This window comes from Rhinatrema bivittatum, chromosome 1 (genome assembly GCF_901001135.1).
Source record: "Rhinatrema bivittatum chromosome 1, aRhiBiv1.1, whole genome shotgun sequence".
NCBI lineage: Eukaryota > Metazoa > Chordata > Amphibia > Gymnophiona > Rhinatrematidae > Rhinatrema > Rhinatrema bivittatum.
In genome coordinates, this window is record NC_042615.1 from 193,459,895 (window position 1) to 193,480,173 (window position 20,279).

The 20,279-nt window shown below is 47.1% G+C and overlaps 1 protein-coding gene across 7 annotated transcripts in view; it reads left to right on the top strand.

Moving 5' to 3' along the window:
* LCORL (ligand dependent nuclear receptor corepressor like) overlaps positions 1-20,279 on the top strand; it is a 374,618-nt gene that overhangs the window by 186,945 nt on the left and 167,394 nt on the right. For all 7 annotated transcript variants that reach the window (XR_003854676.1, XM_029590369.1, XM_029590404.1 and 4 more), the window contains one exon: positions 5,144-5,270. Coding sequence is in view for 4 of the 7 variants with exons in the window: in XM_029590369.1 (XP_029446229.1) it covers positions 5,144-5,270 (127 nt within the window). In the remaining 3 variants the exon portion in view is untranslated. The remainder of the gene's footprint in view (positions 1-5,143; positions 5,271-20,279) is intronic.

Here is a 20,279-nt window from a genome sequence, read left to right on the forward strand (position 1 = left end):
TGTCCCATTAGCTAGATCTTATATAAGAGATTCATCACATTTGATAACAGTATTACAAACTCTTCCTGATATGGTAGAACCTATTTTGCTTATATCAATGGATATAGAATCTTTATATTCTAATATCCCTCAAAGAGCAACTATTGATTTGATACGTGAGATTTTGGATACAAGGATAGACAAGAAGGTCCCAACACAATTTTTGGTTGAATTGGCTGCGATTGCACTCACACAGAATTATTTCATGTTTCAAAATGATTTCTACCAGCAGGTTCATGGAACCGCAATGGGTGCTACAATGGCACCAGACCTCGCATGTTTGTATGTTTCAGTATTTGAAGAAAAACTTGTTTATCTTTCAATATGGTACCAACATGTGAGGTTGTGGTGTCGTTATATCGACGATATCCTTGTGATTTGGTCTGGTACCCAATGTGAATTTGAAAGTTTTTTCCATTTTTTTAATAATTCAGATAAAAATCTCAAATTCACCTGTGATATTCAAACCCAATGGGTTCCATTCTTGGACATGAGGGTGGGGAAGAAAGATGGTAGAATTGTTACTGAGTTATACCGGAAGGCAATAGATAGAAATGGACTTTTACATTTTAATAGTTTTCACCCCAAACATATTAGAGAGAATATCCCAGTGGGACAATTTTTTAGGTTAAGGAGGATTTGCTCTGATGTTCCAACCTTTAAAATTCATGCAAAGGATTTGCAAGAGAGATTTGGTGCAAGGGGTTATCCCACACGTATTGTTAATCAGGCTTATAAAAGAGCCCGGTATATCAACAGAGATTTGTTACTTAAACCGAAGAAGAAGCAGAAATCACCATCTCTGGTATGTGTACTACCCTATTCAAATAGAGTAGGGGATTTGATACAGGTGATAAAAAACCATTGGCATCTTGTTAGTGGTTTTGATGGTATGAGGGATCCCCCAATGTTTTCTTTTAGAAGATCTAGGAATCTCAGGGATATCTTGGTACACTCGGATTTAGGTGATAAGGAATTACAAGATGAAAGTACTAGTGGACATTACCCCTGCACCAAATGTAGTGTGTGTAAACTTAGTTTATCAATAAAATCTTTTACCCATCCGGTTTCGGGCCGAAAATTTCTTTTAAGGAATTTAACAACTTGTCAAACATGCTCGGTGGTGTATATAGTGCAATGCCCATGTGGGCTTTTGTATGTTGGGAAAACATCAAGAACGATTAGAATTCGAATATTGGAGCATTGCAGTAGAATCCGGAATGGGGTAGAAACTGCTCCTCTTGTAAAACACTGGCGTGAATATAAGCACACGGTAGAAGAACTACGTTTTTTTGTGTTACAGAAGGTATATAACAGACGTGGAGGAAATGTAAATAAAACATTGCTGCATATGGAGCAGCGATGGAATTTTACATTGAGAACTTTATGGCCCCAAGGTCTTAATGATAAAATTGATTGGGCAGTATGTTTTTGAATCTTAAGAGCTAATTTGGATTGAAAGGTGTAGTTAACCATTGTTGGTTTGATTGAATTTGGCGGGCAAAATCAAGGGGTGGAGACTAGTTGAGTAAGTTGTTTTTGATTGGTGTTAAGGGATTTAAAAGGATGGGAGAAGACGTAGAGTTTACTTCCGTTGAATCACTCGATGGCGGCGTCTTTTTGAGCTGTGGTGAAGTTTGTGTTAAAGATTGAAAAGGTAAGGTTTCTTTATTGCGCATGTTGAGATAACTCTCTGAAGAGAAGAAAAGATTTTTTAAACTATTCTGATTCACTTCATTTTAGATTTACTTTACATGAGATGAAGTGTTCTATTGAATGAGTAAGGCGCTAAAAAAGAGTCAGGGATGTGTTTGGCTGTACATCTGAGAAAAGGTGTTTTGGGACGTTCAGATAAAATGGCTTATGAATAAATTTTGAAGCTTTGGAAATATAAATGTAATTTGAAAGTATTAATTAAATTTGTATAATGTTATAGATGGTAAACCCTTTGGATAGATATTGAGGATACATGAGCAGTAGGAGATCCCTCAGAAATTCTCCTGAAGAAGCCTAAGGGAAGGCGAAACATGTTGAGAGAAATTGAAGAAAGATTGAAAGGAGAAGATGAAGAAGGATTGAAAGGATTGGTGTCCTTATAATGAACAAAAAATTTCTTATGCAATAGAACTCTTTCCGCTTGCAAATAGATTACATTGATAATGTTATGTGTAAATGTTTATATTTATGTCTAATTTAAATGATTAGAATTTCTTATGAATAAGAATTATTAAGGTGTGAGTGAATGATATGAAGAATGAATGGGATATGTATGGGTATGTTGAGATATTTTTAAATGTCTATTTTCTGGGGAAAATGGAAATATAATTGGGGTATGTGTTTTATGAGACTTTCACTAATAAAGATTCAAAATTAGATATATGTCACTATGTATTATTGAATACTGATTGGTTTGTGATATATGAGAAGATTGCCAGGTTTGTAGTATCTTGAGTTCCTATCAAGGCAGGAGTTTCATCCGACCGCTGGGCAACGACCTTGCTCAGACAGCGAAAGAATCCAGGAACGTTCTCAGGGGAAGGAGAGCTCATCCTCCTTACGCTCATGGGAACTAGTCTCCTTGTGCCCAAGTTAATCTTCACCTGTTGTGCTGTGATAACATAGCCTCTCCTTCTGCTTGTCAGCTTGTTCAGGCAGAATAATCTCCTTTGAAGGGAAGGTGAGCATGACAGGGCACTCAGCTCTGCTGCTGCACTATGCCCAAAATCTGTTGCCCATGTATGTCCGTACCAGTTCACTGATCCAGCGATGAAAGTGTAGTTGATACAATCAAGCATCATGTGTGCCCTTGGTTGCCATTGAACTTTGTAGGTGCCATGAGCGCCATAATGGAGTTAAGCACCAAGTGCCAGGGCACCTTTGGGACCATTGACTGCCATCAATGCCATCCATCAACATCTTCAAATGCTATGGGCATGGGTGATGCTGTGGAAGCGCTGTGATTCCAAGGCTATTGGCACTGTAGAATGCTTTGTGCCATGGAGGGCAGTGTCTCCATGGATACATCAGTGCCAGTGATGTAGGGTGCAGTACATGCCAGGGGTGCCGGCCCCACCATTGAATATGGTTTGAGCCATATGTGGGGTCAACAGCGTCGAGCACCATCAGTGCACTTATTGGGGTGTGCCTTGAAATTGGACTGCCTGGACCAAATGCACCAGTGCAGGGGCTACTCATTACCCTGATAGTCCATTGGCAGCTGGCATCACGGGCGCCATCAAGTGTCCTCATATCAGATGCCATTGGGTGCTTTGCTGCACCAATAGGATTGGTGCCACTGCATATTTCTTGACCACTCGTTTGCATTACACTTCAGCAGGAACCAGCAACTTTGGTGCCAATCCATGCCGTAGCAGGGGCTTGGGTTGCTATCCCAGTATGGAGCCAGGGTAGATACTGTGACGTCAGACGTATATGTGATACTAACGGCAGAGTGGAGCATCATTGCACAGGTGCAAGTCACTGCAGCCACAGTGCTGAGGTTAACTACAGAGGTGCCTTTTCAGACAAGAATGCTCTCCTAGTCATTCCAGGGCCATCCTTTTGGGGGTGGATACTGTGGGGGTAATGTGACGATACCTCCCTCAAGGAGGGAACAGGCCTTTATGGACCCTCTCCTATATTGATTTACGATCTGGATTCCCTTCACGCGGAAGCCTCCAGGACGCATATCGTCACTGGTTCTTTGCTCCAGCAGCTAAGGGGAGGAACAGCTGGACTGCTTTCGCATGCTTCCCTGCGCTTAGTTCCCTTGGTTTCTGCAGTGTGCGATTATACATCCAGCAGCAGCTTTTATGCCACCATTAGAGCCTCTTAGGTGAGGGACTATGACCCACTTTCGTATGAGGAGTAGGGCGTTCTGGGATTGGGGTGAACTGGTTAAAGTTGCGACTTTGAAAAGCAACCATAGTAGGTTCCCTTTTGACACCTTGTTTTCTAGTCAGGGAAGGGGTTGTTTTTACTCTCCCTTCTCCAGGTGGGAATTGTCTCTGAGTGGCTGTTTTCCTCCTCCTCTGCCACTGTCTGTATCTTGCTGGATCCAAGAGCCCTTCTGGGAGAAGTACTCGCACCACTGCTTTGTGATACTACCTAGTGGAGATGCCTCGTGGCATGTGGGGGAAATGTCCCAGACTTGAATTCCCTGCAGTGAATCTTTTGGAAGAATGGCTATGTAAAGAAACATAGGAAATAAAATAGGCTATGTAAAGAAATATAGGAAATAAAAAATAGGTAAAATATGATGGGTGGATTTTTTGTAATGCACACTTCGTATATTTTTTCTTTTTCATTTTATAATATGGTAATGAGAAAAAATAAAGGTGCATAGCTATTATCCATTTTTGGTATATATGCTGTATGGTTAGGGCAGTATTTTGGTTTGTGTCAAGGGGAAGAGACTTCTAAAATGTAATGAGAACCCTATATATTGGATAATCTCCAGGTAGTTGAATTTTGTAAACTTTTGGTTTCAAAATTTTAACTAAAAGTCTTCAAATCTTTTTATGTCAGACAAGGACTTACATTGCTGCTTACCTAAAGCATTTCAAAGGTTTCACTTTGAAATGTTTTATATTGCATACATTGATATGTAAAACAAAAATGGTCTCTTGTTCCGGTAAGATATGAATTTTGTCTTAATGAGACAATGATGAATATTATTTTTGGAAGAATTAACACTAAAGAGAAGTAGAAAGTTAACTGTTTCATATGGTACAAATATCCTAATAACCATGAAGTGTAAGGGTTATCAAATAGATTAATTGAACCTTCCCTAAAGCTTGTTTTTTAATCCCTGGTGGTCTATTAAGGGCAGGAGCAGTTCCTGCCCCTCCAGCTCCATTTTCAAAATGGCACCAGCCCACCCCAGGGCACCATTTTCCCTTTCTGAGGTATTATAACTGATTAGCTTCCTGTCAGTTACAGAGAATCTGCCACTTCCTACTAAAATAAACTGGATCAACTTGAAGGAAAAAATCTTGACAGATACAAAAATACCTGTTGGGCATATGTATTATTTTGATCTTTGATTATTATTGTATAAAGTACAATATTTTAAATGTTATTACTTTTATTCTTTTCTTCTCAGGATCAAACGCATCTAGGTTTTTTGCAGTCAACAGCTGGAGAGGAGCCAACATCTCAGGGCCAGTCCAACACTGAGAAGATCGAATGCCAAGCAGAGAGTTACCTAAATGCACTCTTTCAAAAGAAAGGTAGCAGAAACTTTAATATTAAAATTTATATAAATTATTATAGTAGATTATGACTTTTAAAGTATAAAACTACAGATCAATGTAAATGTCTCTCAGACTGCTATTGATTTTGTTTTTGTTTTAACTTCATATTTCTAGATTATAGACTGACTTCATTGTGAAAAAGAAATGACACACTTAGGAAAAGAGAACGGCAGCCGCTTAAACTTGTTTTCCAATCTGAGGGCCTTCAGATCCTGCAGTTTGAAATCACCTTTATTTAGAGTATTTTAGTTAGTTTACAGGCTGATAGACTACCCAGTTAAGCTATATATTATGAAGAAACACAATCATTTGTATACAGTATTTGCATTCTCACAGGACAAGCAGGATGGTAGTCCTCGCATATGGGTGACATCATCAGGATGGAGCCCAATCATGGAACAATTTTGTCAAAGTTTCTAGAACTTTGACTGGCACCTACTGGGCATGCCCAACATGGCACCAACCCTGCATCCAGCAGGGGTCCCCCTTTAGTCTATTTTTTTTCCGCGCAGCAGTAGCCACATGGATTAAGGAGCTCTCTAGAGTTTCCTGACAGAATTTTGCTCACGGAACTTAATTCCAAAATTTCAAAAATTCTACCCTATAAGGGTCCCCCTATCAATTCCGTAGTCCGCGGTTGTAAGGTAAGGCGTTACCCTCATTTGCGGTAGATTCCCGTGAGTTTTCCCTTCGGGGCCTACTGGCCATCGACCACACCGCGGTAAAATTTTTGTCGAAGCCACAGACATATAGGGTCTGTGTGTTGTGTTTGGGGTCAGACCACGGCGTCTTAACGCACCAAATGTGCCCAAATGTCACCGAAGGGCCGTAAGGCCCGCTCAGAGAAGATGGAGTTTCTTTTTCAGGCAAAGCCACAGACTCCATCGAGCGCTTCGACATCGTCTGAGCCAGTGCCATCGACCTCTCGCCAGCAGCGGGACACCGATTCTGTCCACCCGGCATAGACTTCTTCCTCTTCGGCTCCGGAGAAGGACCGATGAGAACGTCGTGAAAAGCATCGACACAGTCATCGGAAGGCTCAGTCCACTGATCCAGTCAAGCCCTCGGCATCTGCGTCGACAGAGCCACCAACAAAGAAATCCCGTCCAGAGAAGGCCCCATCCTCCTCTGCGACTAGGTCACTGAGACATTCCCCACCTTCATTGGTGCCAGGAGCCGCGACTCCACTTTCACTGGTGCACCCCTCCGGCTACACCAGTGCTGCCTCCTACTCCGGAGCTGGGGTTCCATGTCCCAGGCTTCCGTGAGGAATTGGATCGGATGATCCAAGAGGCTATCGGAAAGGCACTGCAGGGCTTCCAGCCTCCATCGACGCCGGCACCGATGCCAGCCCCAGTTGCCGTCCCGATTCCCACGGCGCTCGCACCACTACTCGGCAGGCTGGATGCGTTGATTGGTGCCCTTCCACCGGTGGAACAGAGGATACCGGTATATCCAACGCCTTCCACCCCGATTCCTTTGTCATCAGACGACAAGGAAACACTGTGGCCGGAACCTATGCCCAGGCCGTCTGGGACCTTACCACCGACTCGCCCTTCGATGACACAGATACCATCGATACCTCATCGTCCTCAATCGGTGCCTCCATCGATGCTGTCTGTGCCTCCTCCAATGCTGTCTATGCCTAGGCCTGATCCTAGGAATAACACCATTACTTCATTCTGGAGATCCTATGTGAGCAGGTGATCAGCCTTAGGATCCTTGGACTGATGATTCTTCCTAGGATTCTGATGATCCATCTTCAGAGCCATCTCCCCCTGAGGAGAGAAGACGTTCTCCTCCAGAGTGCCTGTCCTTTATTAATTTTATAAAGGAAATGTCTGAAGCCATACCATTCCAACTTCAGACGGAAGAAGACTCCAGACAAATATGCTGGAAGTGCTCCAATTCGTAGATGCACCCAAGGAGATCACGTCCATACCTGTTCATGAAGTCCTCCTGGACTTGCTGAAGAGGAATTGGGACAACCACTCTCTGGCTGACCTATTTTAATAGCTCCTGTGTTTTATTCTTTAATTTTCTTCAACAACTCTTTATATTTTTGTTTTTTCAATTCTCACAGGACAAGCAGAATGGTAGTCCTCACATATGGGTGACATCATCAGAATGGAGCCCAATCACGGAAAACTTCTGTCAAAGTTTCTAGAACTTTGACTGGCCCCTACTGGGCATGCCCAGCATGGCACTAACCCTGCAGCCAGCAGGGGTCCCCCTTCAGTCTTTTTTCCGCGAAGCAGTTGCCACGCGGTTAAGGAGCTCTTACCACATTCCTGACAGGAATTTCTTCACGGACTTCTTTAACTTTAAGTTCGCCCCACAGGGGTCTCCCCTGTCTCTAAGTTTAGTCCGCGGTACTTTGGTAAGTTTTTTGCCGTCTTTAGTCGATTACCATCGAGTTTGGCCCATGCGGCCTGCTGGCCGTCGACCGTCCCACGGCTAAATGTTTGGTCAATGGCCATGGCGTCGGGGTTCCGTCTGTGCCCAGACTGTTCGCGCACCATGTCCATCACGGACCCTCATAGTCTGTGTAATGTGTTTGGGAAGTGAGCATGATGTCCTGACTTGCACCAAATGTGCACTTATGACACCAAAAGGTCGCAAAGCCAGAATGGAGAAGATGGGACTCCTTTTCCATGCTCACACTCCGCCGTCCGTCGCATCGACGTCCTCTGAACCGGCACTGTTGAAGTTGCACCATCGCCGACAACCTCTCGGTGACAGTCTGCCATCGACGTCTCCACAGCCATCGACTCCCGTTCCCTCCCCTGATGATCGAGGGGATCGGAGGGAGAAGCATCGACATCGCAAGTCTCGGACCGTCGAGGAATCGAAGTCATCGACCCCGGTACCGTCCGAGCCGCCATCGAAGAAGTCTCGACCAGAAGTGGCACCATCCACTCCTGTCTCTGAGACACCGAGGCAACCCTCACCCAATCGGGGTTTGGGAGCCACGATTCCACCGGTGACGGTGGTCCCTCCGGCTCAGCCTCAGCCTCCCTCTTCCGCGGAGCCGGGTCTTGTTACCCCAGGTCTCCGGGAAGAACTGGACGGTTCCAGATTCCATCGGCACAGACTCCGGCACCGAGAGTGGAACCGGTCACCGACCCGATTCCAGCAGCGCTGGCACCGCTGCTAGCCCAGATGGAAGCGCTCATGACTGCCCTTCCACTGGTGATACCTGGGTCACCGGCACCGATACGCTCCCCGATGGCAGCCTCATCGGGTGGAGAAATTGCCGAATCAAATTCCTCCTTCAGGAGTTGTGCCATCGATGCCGTGTCGGCCCTCGCCACCGATACATTCTTCGGGGGCATACGCACATCAGCGCCACCTATGCCTTCGATGCCGGCACCGATGCCTCTGAAGGTATTCTTGATGCCCCTGGTGATTCCTTCGAGTTTCTCGGAGCCTCAACCGGGGCCTTCCGGTATCCAACCCCCTCGTGGTCCTACAGGTCAGTTACCTGATCCTTATGACACCTGGGGTGATGATACCTCCACAGACACCGATGATTTGCCTTCACCACCCTCTCCTGCTGAAAGTAGAAAGTGTTCTCCCCCAGAGGACCTCTCTTTCATAAATTTTGTGAAGGAAATGTCTGAATTGGTCCCTTTTCAGCTTCAGTCTGAGCAAGATGACAGGCACCAAATGATGGAGTTACTCCAGTTTCTGGATGCCCCTAAATTCATCACTTCCATTCCCAAGTCATCAGGTTTTTCTGGACCTTCTAAAGAAGAACTGGGAAACTCCTGGATCTGTTGCTCCAGTAAACAAAAAAGCTGACTCTACTTACCTTGTACAGTCAGCACCTGGCTTTCAGAAACCTCAACTAGACCACCACTCTGTAGTGGTAGAGTCAGCTCAAAGAAAGCCAAAAGGGTGAAGCCATATTCCTCTATACCTCCTACTAAAGAAAACAAGTTCTTAGATAGTATAGGTAGGAAAGTATACCAAGGGGCCATGCTTATTTCCAGAATAGCTTCCTATCAGCTGTACATGACCCAATACAATAGGGTCATTTTCAAGCAGATACAGGAATTCTCAGATACCCTACCAGAACAATTCCAACAACAACTTCAAACCCTGGTAACTAAGGGATTTGAAGCTGGGAAGCATGAGATCACAACAGCTTATGATATCTTCGATGCTTCCACTAAGGTGTCTGCTGCGGCCATCTCGGCACGACGCTGGGCTTGGCTTAAGTCTTCTGACCTCCGCCCAGAAGTGCAAGGACAGGCTCTCCGACCTGCCCTGTTTAGGGGATAATTTGTTTTGGTGAGCAAATCCAGCGAATAGTTGCTGAATTAAAGGACCATCATGAGACCCTTAAGCAGCTCTCATCGATCCCTTCTGACTTCCCTTCTAAACAGCCATTTAAGAAGGACTCTAAAAAGTCATTCTTCCGTCCACGGAAGTACTATCCCCCACCAATTAAATCTAGGTCAGCGAGGCCTTACCAAAAACCTCAGCCTCGCCAACCTCGAAAACAAAAACCCGCAGCAGCTCCACAGCCAGGTCCTGCATCGGGGTTTTGACGTCCAATTAGAGAGCAGATGCCTAATCCCTCTACCAAGTATACCAGTAGGAGGTCGATTAAGCCACTTTACAGAGGAATGGCATCAGATCACCACAGATCAGTGGGTGCTAGCGATAATCGCACACGGTTACCACCTAAACTTCCTAACTCTTCCCTTGGACTCTCCACCTCTGCAAGTGTGGAGACTTACCGACCACTCCGTTCTTCTAGAGCAGGAAGTTTCCCTTCTCTTCCAGTCAAACGCTATAGAACCCGTTCCTCTTTTTTCAACAGGACTAGGGTTCTATTCCAGGTACTTTCTGATCCCCAAAAAAGTCAGGAGGACTTCGGCCAATCCTGGACCTACGGGCCCTCAACAAGTACCTTCACAGACAGTTCAAGATGGTAACCCTGGGCTTGCTTCTCCCTCTGCTGCAAAGAAAGGACTGGCTCTGCTCTCTAGATCTAAAAGACGCTTATACCCACATTGCGATAGCTCAAGCTCATCGCAAATACCTCCGGTTTCTAGTAGGCCAAAACCACTATCAATACCGAGTGCTTCCTTTTGGCCTAGCATCCGCACCACACGTTTTCACCAAATGTCTCATGGTGGTTGCAGCGTTTTCTCAGGAAGGAAGGTGTCCACGTCTACCCCCTACTTGGACGATTGGTTAATCAGGGCCCCAACCCAGCGAATTGCTCGGTCCTCCCTGACCCTGACTATTCAAACTCTAATTTCTCTAGGGTTTCTTGTCAATTACGAGAAATCCTCCTTAGTCCCATCTCAAACCTTATCCTTCATTGGGGCAGAATTGGACACTTTACAGGCAAAAGCCTTCCTTCCTCATCAACGACTCCAAACCCTTATGTCCTTAGCTTGCCAGCTGCAGTCTCAACGCAGAGCAACAGCTCGTCAATTTCTAATTCTGCTGGGACACATAGCGTCTTCAGTTTATGTGACTCCAATGGCCCGTCTGGCCATGAGAGTCATACAATGGACTCTGAAATCACAATGGATTCAAGCCACTCAGCCTCTGTCGACCATTGTCCGCATCACCGATGCACTCCGTCTGTCTCTTGCCTGGTGGAAAAATCAATCCAACCTCCTACAAGGCTTGCCCTTTCACCCACCAGATCCTCAAATAATTCTCACCACTGACGCTTCCAACGTCTGCTGGGGAGCCCATGTAAACGGCCTACAAACTCAAGGATTCTGGTCTCCAGAGGAAGCCAAACACCAGATAAATTTCCTGGAGCTTCGAGCAATCAGATATGCTCTCAGAGCCTTTCAAGATTGCCTATCAAATCACATTTATTTATTTTATTTATTTAAAAATTTTGTATACCGACATTCGTTTAGAAAACATCACATCGGTTTCCATAGAACAAAAATAGCCAACAGGCTTTACATAGAAACTGAATAAAGTAACTAGAGAGGGTAGGGGGAGGGGGTAAGGGCTTTACAAGAAAATATTAGGAGAACTGGGAAGGGGGGGGACACCATGGTGGCAATGTGGTACATTCAACAAACAGGGAGGCACAGGCTCCTTCCTTCTCTGTCAGGAAGCTGCGCAGATTTGGGCAGAAGTCCTCTCCCGGTCGATGTACCTCAGGGCCACCTACTTGCCGGGGGTGGACAATGTCTTGGCAGACAAACTGAGTCGTGTCTTCCAACCACACGAGTGGTCACTCAGTCCATTGGTAGCGACATCTCTTTTCCAGCAATGGGGTCATCCCTACATAGACCTCTTTGCGTCCCCTCAGAACCACAAAGTGGACAATTACTGCTCGCTCATTCGGAGCCAGCACTCGCAGCCCCGAGATGCATTCTCCCTAACGTGGACAACCGGTCTGCTTTATGCATTCCCTCCACTTCCTCTTCTGTCGAGGACTCTCGTGAAGCTACGTCAGGACAAGGGAACCATGATCCTGAAAGCACCACACTGGCCACGCCAAGTATGGCTTCCCATACTTCAGGATATCTCCATCCGCAGGCAAATTCCCTTGGAATGGACCCGCATCTGATCACTCAAATGATGGATGCCTCCTCCATCCCCACCTCCAAGCCTTGTCCCTGACGGCATGGATGTTGAAAGGTTAATCCTACAACCACTTAACCTTTCGGATTCAGTTTCTCGGTCGCTGATCGCTTCACGAAAGCCTGCACAAGAAAATCTTATTCCTATAAATGGAAAAGGTACACATCATGGTGCACTTCTCAGTCCCTTGATCCCTTTTCCTGTCCAATCCCTAAATTCTTGGACTATCTTTGGCATTTATCAGAAATTGGGTCTAAAGACCCTCTTCTATAAGAATGCATGTCAGTGCGGTAGCCGCCTTCGATAAAGGAATCGGGGATGTCCCTATATCGGTACAATCCCTCGTAACACGTTTTTCTTAAAGGCTTGCTCCATATCAAGCCACCTTTACGTCCTCCGGCCCCTTCTTGGGACCTTAATCTGGTTCTCGGTCGGCTATGAAACCACCTTTCGGAACCTCTTCACTCCGGTGACCTAAAGGACCGGGCGGTACTCCGCACTCACCCTAAGTTTTTACCTATGGTAGTTTCGGAGTTTTCATATTAATCAATCCATCATACTACCTATTTTCTTTCCCAGGCCCTACTCCAACTCTGGGGAACAGACTCTGCATACCCTCGACTGTAAACGGGCCCTGGCATTCTATCTAGACCGTACAGTTGCCCACAGGAAAAGCACTCAATTATTCATCTCTTTCCATTCCAACAAGTTAGGGCAACCTGTGGGTAAGCAGGCTCTTTCCTCCTGCTTGGCAGACTGCATCACTTTTGCTATCAGCAAGCAGGCATTCCTTTTCAAGATCGTGTTAAAGCACACTCTGTAAGGGCCCATGGCGACTTCAGTAGCACACCTTCGCTCGGTGCCCGCTTCCTGACATCTGCAAGGCTGCCACCTGGAGTTCTCTCCATACATTTGCAGCCCACTACTGCCTGGACAAAGCCGGAAGACAGGATTCCATCTTCGGCCAATCTGTCCTGCGTAACCTTTTTCCAACATGACGTACCAACACCCTTCCGCCTACCCAGTAGGGTGCGGATGTCCTTCCCAAATTCCACCCCAGTTGTTCCCAAATTCCACCCCAGTTGTCTCACAGGACAGCAGGATGTTAGTCCTCACGAAACCCGCCTGCCACCCCGCGGTGTTGGGTTCGTTTTCTTATTTTATTTTTCGGCACTGCCTGTAGCTTTGAAACAAGACTGAAGGGGGGCCCCTGCTGGCTGCAGGGTTAGTGCCATGCTGGGCATGCCCAGTAGGGGCCAGTCAAAGTTCTGGAAACTTTGACAGAAGTTTTCCGTGATTGGGCTTCATCCTGATGATGTCACCCATTTGTGAGGCCTAACATCCTGCTGTCCTGTGAGAACACCTGTTACATCAGGTAAGCAACATTTGCTATCTCCTTAAGGTTTCTAATCAACTATCCCAAATCCAAAATAGTACCATCCCAAACCCTATCCTTTATAGGGGCCGACCTAAACACTATACAGGCGAAAGTCTTCCTCTCCCAGGATCGTGCTTTCACCATAGCATCTCTGGCGCATCAACTACAGACTCGAGTATCTTCAACTGCTCATCACTTCCTCATACTGCTGGGCCACATGGCGTCTTCGGTGCATGTCACTCCGATGGCTCGCCTAGATATGAGAGAGATGCAATGGACCTTAAAATGCCAGTGGATTCAAGCTTATCAGCCAATGTCCAGCATTATCCAGGTTACCAAACAGCTCTGTCTGTCACTAGCCTGGTGGATGCACCACTCCAATCTCATTGCAGGCCTTCCATTTCAGGCTGCAGAACCTCAAATTAACTTAAGAACTGATGCGTCCAACCTCGGGTGGGGTGCGCATGTAGGCGACCTGCAGACTCAGGGAACCTGGTCTCCAGAAGAAGCCAAACACCAGATAAATTTCCTGGAGTATGGGCGATCAGATATGCCCTCAAGGCCTTTCGGGATTGCCTATCAAACAAAGCCATCCTGATTCAAACCAACAATCAGGTTGCGATGTGGTACAATCAACAAACAAGGGGAACGGGCTCCTATTTCCTGTGTCAGGATATGGGCATGGGCCCTTTCCCGCTCATTGTACCTCAAAGCACCTACTTGCCAGGAGTGACAATCTTTTGGCGGACAAGCTGAGTCGCACTTTCTTCCGCAACGAGTGGTCCTCTCAACCCCCACAGTAGCGGACAACTTCTGCTCTCTCATTCGCAGTCACCACTCGAATCCAAGAGATGCCTTTGCCCTCTCCTGGGCCAGCGGTCTCTTTTATGCGTACCCCTCCACTTCCTCTCATTTCAAAGACTCTCATGAAGCTCCAGTTAGGACAAGGGATTAATGTTCCTGATAGCTCCCCATTGGCCACGCCAGTTGTGGTTTCCCAATCCTCCAGGACCCTTTCAGTACGCTGGCACATTTCTCTTTTGGAAGGATTCCCTTCTAATCACTCAGAATGAAGGGTGCCTGTGTTCACCCCCAGCCTCCAGGCTCTGTCTCTGGCCTGGATGTTGAAAGGTTAATACTCCAACCTTTTAACCTTTCAGAGGTCTGTATCCTGAGTCCTGGTGGCTTCACGAAAGCCTTCAACGGGAAGGTCTTATTGCTCTAAATGGAAGAGGTTTACAGTCTGGTGCACTTCCATGTTCATAGACCCCTTCACTTGTTCCACTGTGAGGTTCCTGGACTATCTCTGGCACCTGTCAGAGTTAGGCCTAAAAACTTCCTCTATCAGAGTGCATGCTAGTGCAGTGTCTGCGTACCATAAGGGAATAGGAAATGTCTCCATTTCAACACAACCCTTAGTATCTCGTTTCATGAGAGGCTTGCTCCATTTAAAACCTCCACTGTGCCCTCCTGCCCCTGCCTAGGACCATAATCTGGTTTTGGGACAGCTCATGAAACCTCAGTTTGAGCCTCTCCACTTTTGTGATCTTCGTTATCTCACGTGGAAAGTAGTTTTCCTTCTATCACATCTGCACGCAGAGTTAGTGAATTGCAGGCATTAGTTACCTACCCGCCTTACACTAAACTTCTGCACGATAGTGTAGTCCTCCGCACGCACCCTAAATTGTTACCCAAGGTAGTGTCAGAATTTCATATTAACCAATCTATTATCCTACCTACCTTTTTCCCAGGCCCCATTCAAACCCAGGAGAGCAAGCTCTGCATTCCTTGGACTGCAAACGTGCTCTAGCCTTCTATCTGGACCGCATGTTGGCCCACAGGAAATCCACTCAATTGTCTTTCTTTCGATACCATCAAATTGGGCAATCCTGTGGGAAAGCGGACTGTGTTTCTTTTTGCTACCAGCAAGCAGGCATTCCGTTACAAGACCATGTAAAAGCACACTCTATCAGGGCCATGGCAACATCAGTAGCGCACCTCCGTTCGATGCTGCTTTCTGATATATGTAAGGCTGCTACCTGGAATTCTCTTCATACTTTCGCAGCCCATTATTGCTTGGATAAGGCTGGCAGAAAAGATTCCATCTTTGGCCAGTCTATTCTACGCTACTTGTTTTCATTTTAACTTCCCAACATCCTCCCACCGACCCGTTCAGGATGCCCTCCTTACCAAATTTCCACCCCTGTTGTTGTGCCTGTTGCACGTCTTTGGATGCATTTGGTGCTTTGCTTGGGCATCCTCAGCTCGGTACTCACCCATATGTGAGGACTACCATCCTGCTTGTCCTGTGAGAAAGCAGAGTTGCTTACCTGTAACAGATGTTCTCCACAGGACAGCAGGATGTTAGTCCTCAAGAAACCCGCCCGCCACCCCGCGGAGTTGGGTTCGTTACGTTTTTCTTATTTTCTTTTTCGCACATACTTTTTATTATAAGATAAGACTGAAGAGGGACCCCTGCTGGATGCAGGGTCAGTGCATTGCTGGGCATGCCCTGTAGGTGCCAGTCAAAGTTCTAGAAACTTTGACAAGTGTTCTGTGATTGGGCTCCATCCTGCTGATGTCACCCATATGTGAGGACTAACATCCTGCTATCCTGTGAGAACACCAGTTACAGGTAAGCAACTCTGCTTTCCCTTCTGGTTTTCCTTTCCCTCTTTCAATCCTGATGCAAAATAATCTTTATATTTGGTTGTTCTTTAGCTGGTATCATTAACACATCCTTTAAATAATACTTAAATAGTTCTTTAGCCGAGATTAGTCTGCATTTTGGAAAATTAAGTACACTATTACTACTTCTAAATTTGTTTTCTAAGATTTCAACTTTTGTACTTAATGCCGTTTCACCTTTTACAACCATATTCTTGACAGAATTTAAATTTTCCATTTTTCCTTCCAATTGTACTATTCACTCCATCTGACCATTTGCAGCTGATTTTAAATTTTCAAAGGAATCTTGCGTGCCTTTTAATACATCTGTTATAGACATTAAAGAGTTTTGTAGTGTTGAGATAGTGAATCATACAGATTCTATTGTGATGTTATTAGGTTTTTCCAAAGGCTTTAATACAGGATAAGATATCGGGTGAACCACAATATTTAACTTTTCAGAAGTTCTGCTCATCTCCAATCCAATCCTAAGGTCAGTCCCCTTCCCCTCCTTCAGCATGAACGCTTACAAGGGGTACCCCTCCCCCCACCGTGGTGGATGTTCTCGATTCCCCCCCCTCCATCGCAAGGCTGGCAGTGTCCCCAGCAAGGCCCACCTCGGGCGTACTCACACCAAGCAATGCCGTTCCTTGTAGGGTTGGTTCTGGGCTTGCTGCTGCTCCTGCCTTTGCAGGGGGGAGGGTGTCAACGGCGCTCCAGGACTTAAAGTTGTTTCTCCCGTTGGCGACACTGTCTGCTCCTCGGTCGTCGCAAGCACGAGACTCTCTGGAGCCCTCTCTCTTCCGGCAGATGGAACCCCACTATCGTAGTCTGCATCAAGGGAGGAATAGAAGTGCCTGAGGTAGTCTCTTATCCTGCCTTTCTTTTTGTATGAGGTTGTGATTTTTAGCCCGCTGCAAGCGGTGAGGAAAATTTCTCAGAATTCGATGTGGGAGCTCCAAACGCTTGCGTCCTCCCGGCCCCCAATTATTTATTTGATTAATTTCAAATATCAGAGTTAGTTAGATAACTTGTCTGGCAAGCTTCAGCCCCCACTCCAGAATGCCCCCCCGAACACCCCTTATTTATCCACCTAAAAGTTAGCCAAAAAATACTGGGTATATTCATATTTTACTAAAAAAAAAAAAAAGATGGTCAGATATTCATAAAGTCCACTTTTTTTTTTCAATAATAAAGTGTGTAATTTTATTGAAACTTGGATGTCAATAGTGCATTTCTAATCTGTTTTACACAATCCCGCTATTGGGATCTCCTATGTTTGGTCCTCTACCTCCGGTGCGTGCTAGATTCATAATCTTACCATTAAAAAAATGTGTTAATTCCCTGTTACGTACCAGGATCAGTCAGACAGTGGGTTATTGTCCCCTATCCAGCAGGTGGAGACAGACCAGAATTGTGAGGATGTCCCTTTAAGGGGAGAACCTGTACACTAACCCCTTCAGTATTCGTCTGTCTCCAAGCAGGTGCAACAGCTCCCCCTTCGGCTCTCTGGCTTGTCAGCCTTTTCTATTCCTTCTTAGATTCAAGCAAGTACTTCAGAAAAGTTATATTTCTGGGGTTTTTTGATCCCTGGTGTCTTTTTCTTTTTTCTTAGGAGACGACTTCGTCTCCTTGCTCTTGCCGGACTCACGGGGCTATTTGCCCCTTTTGCGCTGCATAGTCTGAGTCCGGGTTACCTTCCAGGTGTGGGACCGTCTCCCTCTGGGACTCGCTCCCCTTTTCTGGCTGCCGAGAGGGTTTTAGACCCGCTGCTGTGCTCAGTCACTACTGATTTAAAAAAATCAGTTGAAAAGATACCAAAGTTCCGAAGTCGCAGGTATTCAAATACCTCTGACTTCTGCAGCAGTTGACCAGAATTTTTCTTACTTTTTTACCTTTTTTGGCCCTTTTCTGGTCCTCAGGCATTAATCCGGCAGTCAGACAGGCAGGAGTCAGCAGGATCTCCCTGCTCTCTCCTTGGTGCTGAGGCTGTCACTTTAAGAGTTTTTCTCAGCACAGCTTGGGCCATGCATCTGCAGGCAGTTTGCCTTGCCTGTGGGCTTTTTTACTACCGTTTTTTGCTGCAGGGTCTTTGCCCTGCTTGCCTGCCGGGTGGGGAAGGTCCCTCCTTGGCTGAGAGGATGAATTTAGCCCGGGGATAGTCTCCCCCAGGCTTGGCGAGGCCGTTTTTGAGCCGGCAGAGCTTTTCAGCGGCGGCCACTTTGGATTTTTCAACGGCTCCGATTTCGGAGCTGCCTGGGGCTGGGGGGGCCAGATTTTTTTGATTTACCCCCCCCGATTTGAGCCCTGAGGACCCCCAGGAGGTGAGTACTGACCACCCCTCGACCCCCCCCCCCCCCCGTCCCGTCCCGTTTTTTCTGGGTCCCTTTTTTCAGCTGAATTTGTTCTCCTCATGCATAAATCTTATTTAGCTAGCTTGCATGAGGAGCAGGAACCCCACCTCCTTCAAAAATGCCCCATTCCTCGCCATTTACTAATAGACCAGCTGTGGAAACCCAGGGGCTGGTTAGGGTGCGGGTGGTCCCCGGGGTGGTTCCTCTGCCTCATCCTCCAGCTCCGGGTACTCCGGACCCTGATACCTCCCCAGACACTGTGTATACCTCTCCGCTGGAGGGAGATGACCCCAGAGCCCTTCACTTGTTCCGTAGGGAGGAGCTGGGGTCCCTTATCCTCTTCATCCTACAGGAATTAGGTCTGGAGGGTCCCTCGGTAGATTACCTGATGGACTCCTTGCCCAAGATTATGGATCCGGTCCTAGGGGAACATAGGGCCCCGCCCACGGCGTTTCCCTTTCACCCTATGCTGAAGCTTTTGATTTTACGGGAGTGGGAGGCTCCTGAGGGGGCTCTCCGAGTGGGGCGCGCCATGGTGGAGATGCTGTTTCCCCTTCCTGAGGAAGGCTTGGATCTGTTAAGGTACCCCGCGGTTGATTCTTATGTCTCCGCGTTCACTAAGCACACCACGATCCCTCAAGGATCCGCAGGACCGTAAGTTTGAGTCGCATCTTAAGGGCATCCATGAAATTTTAGCCTTGGGGGTTCGGGCTACTTGCTGCAGTATTCTCTTGCTGTGTGCGGACCTCCGGTGGGTTCAACAGCTCCTTGGTGCACAGCCTCTTCCGTCTGCGGAGGCGGAACAGGCAGAGCTATTGGAGGCTGTCATAGCGTATGCGGCTGACGCATTTTACAACCTGGTCCGGGTTTCTTTCCAAGGTGATGGCCTCGGCAGTATCGGCCCAGAGGCTCCTCTGGCTGCGCAACTGGTCAGCTGATCAGTCTTCTAAAGCTCGACTGGCTACATTCCCTTTAAAGGTAAGATGTTGTTTGGGAGGATCTTGAGAAACTTATGGACTCTCTAGGGAAAGACAAGGTCCATAAGCTCCCGGAGGATCGCCCCAAGCCCTCGCGCCCCTCCACGCCCATGCGTTCTTGCTTTCGGGGCTAACGGCGTTTTACTTCTCGTGGGCAGGGTGGTTCTTCACGAGGCTCCTCCCAGGTTCAGTCTTGGTCGCAGTCCTTTTTTGGGCGCCGGCCCTTTCGGGAGGGCCAGCCTGCGCGTACCGCTCCCAAATCCTCCGCCCAATGAAGGTCATTTGACTCATTCCTCGGTTTAGGGCCTCGGCGATCGCCTGTCTTTGTTTCTCAAGGAATGGGTCAAAATAACGTCGGACAAGTGGGTCCTCGACATTATCAGGGACGGATACGCCCACAAGATCGTCCGCACCCTTCCAGATCTGTTCCTTTTCTCGCCGTGTGAACAGTCCAAGAGGGCCGCGGTAGAACAGACGCTGGCCAGGCTCCTGTATTTAGGGGCGGTGGTCCCGGTCTCGGAGAGGGAGCTTGGCGCCGGCCAGTATTCTATTTACTTCATCGTTCCCAAAAAAAGACGGGTCTTTCCGCCCGATTCTGGACCTCAAGCGGGTCAATCGCGCCCTGAAGGTTCTCCACTTCTGTATGGAAACCCTTCGAGCAGTTATAGCGGCGGTTCCTTCAGGAGAGTTCCTCGTTTCACATCCCCGTACGTGTTCCCGCGACTACCAGAGGTATCTTCATTTTCACATCCTCTATCGCGATTTCCAGTTTCGGGCACTTCCTTCTTGCAACGGCACCTTGCATTTTCAGAAACGTCATGGTGGTGATCGCAGGGATCCTGGTCCATCCTTTTTTGGACAATTGGCTCATCAGAGCCAAGTCGGCGGCTTCCTGTCGACAGGCGGTGGATCGAGTGTTAACTCTACTCTCCTTCCTCGGGTGGATAGTAAACTTCGCCAAGAGCAATCTTTAGCCCTCCCAGGACTTACAGTTCTTGGGGGCCCACTTCGACACTTGGTGGCTCTGCCTTCG